This window comes from Mercenaria mercenaria, unplaced genomic scaffold (assembly GCF_021730395.1).
Source record: "Mercenaria mercenaria strain notata unplaced genomic scaffold, MADL_Memer_1 contig_1072, whole genome shotgun sequence".
NCBI classification, from domain to species: domain Eukaryota; kingdom Metazoa; phylum Mollusca; class Bivalvia; order Venerida; family Veneridae; genus Mercenaria; species Mercenaria mercenaria.
In genome coordinates this window covers 17,438-26,075 of record NW_026459043.1, presented here as the reverse complement: position 1 = coordinate 26,075, position 8,638 = coordinate 17,438, and the positions used below count along the sequence as shown (strand labels likewise).

Below are 8,638 nucleotides of genomic sequence, written 5' to 3'. Positions count from 1 at the left end.
AATCAAGTTTTAAAGGGGTAGAATTAAAAGACTTCTTTTAATTCAAATTTCATTTCTTGCATGCTGGACAGGATTAGCCCGTGTTTTTGTCGATGCTAGAAAAATTCGTCTTGCATCCAGAGGTGTAAGAGGACTAATGTGCTGCATTTTATGAATGAATGCGTAAATTCATATGCTATTATTGTAAAATACTAAATAATGCTCAAAAGAATGGCATTCGTTTTCCTTTATTTCTTCTATTAATTAAAGAATACGGCATGAAAGAAAAAGAATCTATCACCAGATGAAGGTGTGGATGGAAATATCTGGCTCTCAAGTAACAGTTTTACCGCCTAAACAGTTTCCCTCGGGCCAGATATTTCCATCCACACCTAAAGCCAGTAAAAAATCTTATATTCCTTTAGGTGCATCTTCCCACATTGACTGTCATCAATGTACTTCTCAGCAGTCCAAACAATAGAGGCGGAGATAAACACAGGCAACGGGTCACAATCTAAAAAAATCAGAATCTGTTCCCCTCTCCATTGCGAGGGGTAAACAATCTAATAGTAAGAATCAAATCAAGATGTATGTGTTTGTGTTCGGGTTTAACGTCTTTTTCAACAGTTTTTCAGTCATATAAATGACGGTGTCTACTTGTAGCAGTGAGCACAATGCCCAACTTTACAGTGTGCCTCACTGGAATATCACGCCGTAGACACGTGGCATGATACCCTACCCAGTCACATTACACTGACACCAGGCTGACCAGTCCCAGCACTATCCTCTTAATACTGAGCGCCAAGCGAGGAAGCTACTAGTACCATTTTTTACGTCTTTGGTATGACGCGGCCGGGGATCGAACCCACGACCTCCCGCACTCGAAGCGGACGCTCTACCACTAGGCTACCGGGGCGGTAAATCAAGATGTAAGTGAAACATGAAAATTTGTGTTAACTGGGGAGGGATATCCCTTATTTATAATTAGTGGTCTGTCTACACACAATGTGTGATCGTCTGTTGAAGTTTTTTAAACCAATCCTGACTAATCATGAATGAAGAGGGTGACATATACATATGTACTGGCAAACTTGTATATCAACTTGATTTTACCACCATGCCAGAGGTTATGGTACTATTAGATAATGGCCCAGTTCTTGAACCACAACCTACAACAATTGACACACAGTCGCCAAAACACAAAATAAGAGCATTTACTTCACGATACTAGAAATAACCTAAACCATGAAAACCACTTTTTCAGATATTCAGCACTTTGATATAGGGGCAATCACTTTAATTCTACTTTTAGACAAAAATAAAAAGTAACAAAGTGAAATAAGGCAATTTCATCAGCATATAACTTGATTATTTTAATACATAAGCAATATTCTCAATTATATAACCCGTGTGCCTGGACGGATGGACAACGCCAAAACTATATCCCTCTGCCTTCTGTGGGTTTAACAATTTAAAGGCAGTTACTCTGGTTTTACTTTTTAATTCTGAACGGATATACCAGAAAACATTCTCCATCTTAAAAACAAGCATTTACATTTAGTATAAATTCAAGAAAATACTATAAACGATCCTCAATTCAAGCAAGGGATCCTCAATTCAAGCAAGGGTAGTGATTTATCTTTATAAAATACCCGATTCACTCCCTTCTTACCAAACTTTAATACTCTTTAGCTTCTTAGCATTCTATATATCTCAGTGGTTTTCTCTAATAAATCTGTAGTCTTTGAAAATTTACAAAATGAACTCAACAACTAACGAAATTTGATATCAATTCTTACAAAATGGCTTTTTTGCCAATATGTAGATTGTAATATTTAGTGTGTCATTTGCAACATATCCAAGTTCATTGAGGTCTTTTAATTTTCTCTTAAATCCCCATGAATTGCCATTATTTGAGAATTCCCTTTCATGCAATAATTTACAAATATGCCGTGCATCTTCATCTGTACCGACATGTTCAATCAGAAATTTTGCCTTAACTTTGCATACTAATTTTCTCTCCTCATCCTCTGGATATGTAATAGTAAGGTACAAAAAAATGAATTTTTCGTCGTTCACAGAGTTTATTTTCAAAGAGCTTTGGAAGGTTAAATTCCATAGCGTCACTGATTGACTTAGTGCTCGAACATGTTCTGTTAGTATACGTGCATTTATCACTGGTTCAAATTTAATGATAGAACCCCTGGCTTCTGATGGGGTTATTGGTGCAACATCATCTTTCACAGTTAGGTCTTTATGTAAGTACAAGTTAACCAGTTCCGTCCGGGTTTCCTCAAAAGCTTCACCTTGTTTTCTTAGAATATCTTTATGAATTTGTAGAAGTGTTTCTGCATCACTGATGTGTTCCATACATTCTATTTCTTTAAGTCCAATTTTTGACAGTCGTCTTGCACAAACTTCTCTAATATTTTTTAATTTAAGTTTAGTTGCGATACCATGACAATGTATTACCTCATCAGTTGATGCTCTCGCACTCATAATATGCGAACTTAAGAATTTTTTACACTCCTTGATCAAAGATTTCACATTGTATTCATCAGCAAGAGGAAGAACTTTATAAACATTCTCTTTGTCTACTTTCCTTTGCGATTTTGGATAAATGCAATGAAGAAACTCATTGAAGTCTTCAAACTTTTTACCTGCAATGAAAAATAAATAATGGTAACATTCTCTTATCCAATGTATGGGAAATTTGTAACACACACAGTATCATAGCAGCGGAAAAAGCAATGTCTAAACAAAGAACAGAAATTAGCTTTTCTGGTCACTGTGCACTGAACATTTGACATACTGACATCAAATTAATAACTAGAGATGCTTTTGAGCAAAGCTCATGTCTCCCACAACTGCCCCTATGAAAAATGTCTAGTTTCTCTAGATGGATTAGATGAGTGGACCCAATTAGATGGCTTGGACGAGTGGACTCAATCAGTAATTCAAGGGCCATAATTCAAAAGTGCCTGGGCGGATTTGGCTAGTTATCGAACTTGGCTGAGGTCTTATGGTCAAACACATTTTGTTCAAGTTTGGTGAAGATTGGATGAGAAATGTTCGATAATTCTGTTAAAGGTCAACGTCATAGAGTACGGATAAGCTTTGTGACAAGACAGACAGACAGACAGACAGACTGGAGTAAATCAATATGTCTCCCACACCACTGTGTGGTGGGAAACATAATTAAGGGTAATTTACCAGTCATAAGTGACCTCCGTATCAAATGTGATCTTAGACCAAAGCATTCTCTAATTATTTGGCAAAAAGTTCTACTGTTCTAGGTCAATGTGACCTTGCCTTTTGACATATTGACCTCAAAATCAATAGGATCATCTCATGCTGATGATCAACCTCCCTATTAAACTTTCTCAAGTTATAGTCCGGAAATGGTTCAACTGTTCCGGGTCACTGTAACCTTGATCTTTGACCTTCTAACCTGAAAATAAATATGGGTCATGACCAATCTCCCTATTAACTTTCATGATCCTAGGCCAAAGTGTTCTTGAGTTATCATTCAGAAAAACTGATTGGTCTATGGACCAACGGACAGACTGACAACTGCAAAACAATATCCCTCCTTCTCAAAAGGGGGGTGGGGAGCATAGAAACACTACTCAATGGAAAAAAACTGTTTGTTAAAACACATATGCCCGGGCACTCATGACGGCCTGTTGAAAGAAACAGAGTGTATAATTTTAAGTTTGAAGTATTCTGTGGCCTTCACCTGTGATCTGATGACTAAAAAAACAAAAGGGGCCATCAAATGAACATAGACAATCATGCTATGAAGTACGTTGACCATAAGCTCCAGCAATAGATAAATTTTCCGGGGGAGGACCCCCGGACCCCCTCGCTCATGTTCCGCTGGCTACTTTTCTTTCATCACTGACTACTTCAAACTTTAGGGAGAGCCCTGTATCAGCATGTGAAGTTTGAAGGTCCTGGGTGCAGTGATTCGCGAGTAAAGTGCCTTCATACAAAAGGTTAACGTTGGCCCCTGTGACCTTGACCTTTGACCTGGTGACCCCAAAGTCAGTAGGGGTGGTGTACTCAATAAGTACTATCAGCATGTGAAGTTTGAAGGTCCTGGGTGCAGTGGTTCGCGAGTAAAATGCCTTCATGCAAAAAGTTAACATTGGCCCCTGTGACCTTGACCTTTGACCTAGTGACCCCAAAGTCAGTAGGGGTAGTGTACTTAATAAGTACTATCAGCATGTGAAGTTAAAAGGTCCTAGGTGCAGTGGTTCGTTAGTAAAGTGCCTTCGTGCAGAAAGTGAACGTTGGCCCGTGACCTTGACCTTTAAACTGGTGACCCCAAAGTCTGTAGGGATGGTGCACTCAGTAAGTACTATCAGCATGTGAAGATTGAAGGTCCTGGGTGCAGTGGTTCGCGAGTAAAGTGCCTTCATGTAAAAAGTTAACGTTGGCCCCTGCGACCTTGACCTTTGACCTGGTGACCCCAAAGTCAGTAGGGGTGGTGTACTCAATAAGTACTATCAGTATGTGAAGTTTGAAGGTCCTGGGTGCAGTGGTTCGCGAGTAAAGTGCCTTCATGCAAAAAGTTAACGTTGTGACGAACTAAAGAACTAACGAACGAACGGACGGACAGTTGAAAACTAATATGCCTCCCTTCGGGGGCATAAAAATAGGAGGTGCCCAAGTTCATATCATGATAAAGACTCATGCAAGGTTTCATGAATCTACATCAAATACTTTTTGACCTAGGCATGTCACAAGGTAAATATGTGTATTTTTTACTATTTCATGGGACATAACTCTAAAAATAGGGGGCGGAGCCAGGCGAAAAATAGGAGGTGCGCAAGTTCATATTATGATAAAGACTCATGCAATGTTTCATCAATTTATATCAAATACTTTTTGAGCTAGGCACGTCACAACTTCGGACGCATGCACGCACGCATGGACAAGACCAAATCTATATGCTCCCCCCCCCCTCCACTCATGGGCAGTGGGGGGTGGGGTGGGGGGGCACAAACATACATTCATATGAAACAAGAGATCACAGAGTGATCTTGGCGCCCACCAATGTGCCATTTTTGAGTGTTCCAAATTTCAAGACTTATTGACTAGCTCATGGTCAAATTTAATTTCTGCACACAACATTGTGCATGTGGTCCAAATTCAAAAGCTGTAGCTTGAGAAATGTGAAAGTAGGTCACTAGATCAATTTCAAGGACAAAGTTCTTTGTACACAAAACTATGCATGTGCATCAAGTTTGAAGGCTGTAGTTTGAGAAATTTAAAAGTAGGTCACTAGGTCAATCTTAAGGTCAAAGTTTATTTCGGTACACAAAACTATGCAAGTGGTCCAAATTTGAAGGCTGTAGCTTGAGAAATGTGAAAGTAGGTCACTAGGTCAAAATCAAAGCAAAATTTTATGACGGAATACAGAACTATGCATGTGATCAAAATTTGAAGCCTGTACCTTCAAAAATGTGAAAGTAGATCACTAGGTCAATGTAAAGGTCAAAGTTTGTTTCTGTACATAAAACCATGCATGTGGTCCAAATTTGAAGGCTGTAGCTTGAGAAATGAGAAAGTAGGTCACTGGGTCAAAATGAAGGTCAAAGTTCATTTTGTAACAAGAAACTATGCATGTGGTCCAAATTTGAAGCCTGTACCTTCAAAAATGTGAAAGTAGGTCACTAGGTCAATGTCAAGGTCAAAGTTTTTTTCAGTGCACAAAACTATGCATGTGGTCCAAATTTGAAGGTTGTAGCTACAGAAATGTGAAAGTAGGTCACTAGGTCAAAATCAAGGTCAACTCATGTCAAGGTTCATCTTGCCACTCAAAACCATACATGTGGTCCAAATTTGAATGTTGTAGGTTATTGACAAGAAGTTTTTTCCTATATAAGTCTATATGAACCATGTGACCCCCAGGGCGGAGCCATATTTGACCCTAGGGGGAAAATTTGAACAATCTTAGTTGAAGACCACTAGATCATGTCACATACAAAATATCAAAGCCCTAGGCCCTGTGGTTTTGGACAAGAGGTTTTTCAAAGTTTTTCCCTATATAAGTCTATATAAACCATGTGACCCCCAGGGTGGGGCCATATTAGACCCCAGGGAAATAATTTGAATCGTCTTGGTAGAGGACCACTAGATGATGCTTCATACCAAATATCAAAACCCTAGGCTCTGTGGTTTTGGACAAGAAGATTTTCAAAGTTTTTCCCTATATAAATCTATGTAAATTATAGAAATAAACAAAGGGCCATAACTTACTAAAAAATTGTTGAACCAGTCTGATTTTCAGAGGGACACAACTAGGGTACCAATTCATCATTCTGACAAAGTTTGGTCAAAATCCCCCTGGTAGTTTCTGAGGAGATGCGATAACGAGAAATTGTTAACGGACGGAAGGACGGACGGAAGGACGACGGACCACGGACGCAGAGTGATTTGAATAGCCCACCATCTGATGATGGTGGGCTAAAAATGCATCCTCTTAAAGGGTAAGGAAAGCCTGATAAGTTAATTTTGCAGGGATTTTTTTACCGTTTAGAAACTGGGGCCCAGGGCCCATTCAGTTGGGAAGAATGGCGCGTAAAACCTGAAAATTGGGAAATACAAAAAATAAGTTTTACCATCATACAACCTTTATTTCAGCATTGTTATTGTTTGATGTCATATTATAAGTCTTTTGTTTTATATTATTTTGTCTTTTGAAAGTGTCTACTAAATTTATTGGTATTTCTTCAGTAAGAAACTTGCAGACACTCAACAGGTCAGTAAAATTTTGGGAAATTTAAACCTAAGAATTGGGAAAATAAGCAAATTTTTGCAATTGGGATGGGGCCCATATTCGGCCCCAAAATCAGCCTGAAAAAATCCCTGTTTTGTATGAAAGCCATATTCAAGCCTTTCATAACGCTGAAAGAATTTTTATAAGCAGACCATTACTGAAGAAGATATAGCAGTTTGAAAATTAAGAAAATTACTGGTCACAGAGGGAGCCATTTCGTGTGCTTATTACGTCATTTACACACTGCTGAATTTTTATTTAGCAAATAACCTTTTAAATAGATTTTTTTTTTTGTTTCTTGAGTGTAAGATGTAAAACATGGTAATTTCTTTCGTTATAACTGAAACAATAAGAGAAATTATTTTACAGAAATACGTAAATACAATTCAAATACGTGTCTAGAAATTTAATAAATCTGCCATTTTGGTTTTTGTTGATAAAATATTTAAATGATCGTAACTTTCTTATTTTTAAGTCAATTTTGAAAATTCTTTCATTTCTTTTAATGATTACAGAAATCCTATCAGATGGTATTAACATCAAAACAACATTGCCTTTCTCTTTAAATTCAATTAGGAATTTTGTTAAATGTATATATGTATTAAACTAAAGCTTATACATTATCCATTTTTGCAAATCACAATTTACCTGGCAGAGGAATTTCTTCCTGATCTCGTTCTTTAAAACTTGAGCCAAACATTGCTTCAAACACTGGGGAAGCAATTCCTAATATTGCCTTGCTTGCATAAAGCCGATTATCTTCAATGAGGAATGTAACATCATCTCGCCATGACCTTCTTGTGAAATCAAATGTTACAGATATGTCATCATCATTTTCGCTCTCACTTTCAACTTGCTGCAACGAGGCCTCCATTTTTCTGTTATTCGCTTATTCCTGAAAAGTATTACATAAAAGTTTATCATTTAGCAATGGTCATGAAATATTACTTCCTTAAACTTACTAAGATGTCAGCACAACTGGGGTAATTGAAAAAGTAACTGTCATTGAATTTTGGACTCTGTGAAGTATTTGGGAAAAAAATCTAGAGGTAGGTACAGAATTCTGATGAAAACTGTGGAAATACTTCCAGTAATTTTGTTTTGCAACCATAATGTTATACAAAGGTTTAATGTGTTTTAATGCCAATAAACCATTTTTTGGACAAAATTATAGGTCATATGGTGACTTTCCTGCTTTGACGGTGAAGAAAGAGCCCAGAGTAGAACCACCAACCTTCCATAAGTCAGCTGGATGGCTTCCTCACATGAAGAATTTAATGCTCTGTGTGAGGCTTGAACCCCAGCTTAGTATAATCTTAAAGAAACAGGCGAAATCAACACCCGCATACATATGTTTTTTCTTCCAAAACCATATAAATATTTCTGAAAATTAGCAGACAAATTAAGAATTATATATATTCTTAATAATAGCTCAAAAATATTTTTAATTATATTCATTACTAAAATTTTATGGTTGGATTTTGCCTGTTCTGCAGGTTATTAATAAAACCCGGCCCGGCCCAAACCACCGAAATAGCCGATTCCGATTGTACGGAAACCACCGGAAACTTACGGACGGAGGGCTAATATAATTACGAATGATATCGTGTCGATATCAACTTATAGATTAATAGACCAGCCTTTTTTCTGTGTCCGTCATTTCTTTGTGCCGATATTGTGGAAATAAAATTACACACTAAGAAAACACTGAACTTTATGATGCTCGCGAGGAATTCTTTTCTTCAAAATATAACAACTTTTTGGACAAAACGTGATTATGAAATAGTATATTATGATAACGATACAAAATTTCAGAAACTAATTAGAAGGCTCGTCCTTGCAATATTAGAAAACAATGCTATCTATAAAGAC

At 37.4% G+C, this 8,638-nt stretch overlaps 1 protein-coding gene across 1 annotated transcript; it reads right to left on the bottom strand.

Annotated features, from left to right (window-relative positions):
• Positions 1–1,235: 1,235 nt before the first annotated feature.
• LOC128551416 (uncharacterized) lies at positions 1,236–7,846 on the bottom strand. The gene is made up of 2 exons (XM_053532267.1): positions 7,415–7,846; positions 1,236–2,639 (listed from the first exon to the last, which is right to left on the bottom strand). Exons 1-2 carry the CDS (start codon positions 7,638–7,640, stop codon positions 1,768–1,770), a joined length of 1,098 nt encoding a protein of 365 aa, XP_053388242.1. The 5' UTR covers positions 7,641–7,846; the 3' UTR covers positions 1,236–1,767.
• Between the last annotated feature and the right edge of the window lie 792 nt (positions 7,847–8,638).

Coding starts and splice junctions, on each gene's coding strand:
- LOC128551416 (XM_053532267.1), bottom strand. CDS start 7,640: ATGGAGGCCTCGTTGCAGCAAGTTGAAAGTGAGAGCGAAAATGATGAT. Junction 2,640..7,414: donor GGAAGAAATTCCTCTGCCAG/GTAAATTGTGAT, acceptor TTTTCATTGCAG/GTAAAAAGTTTGAAGACTTC.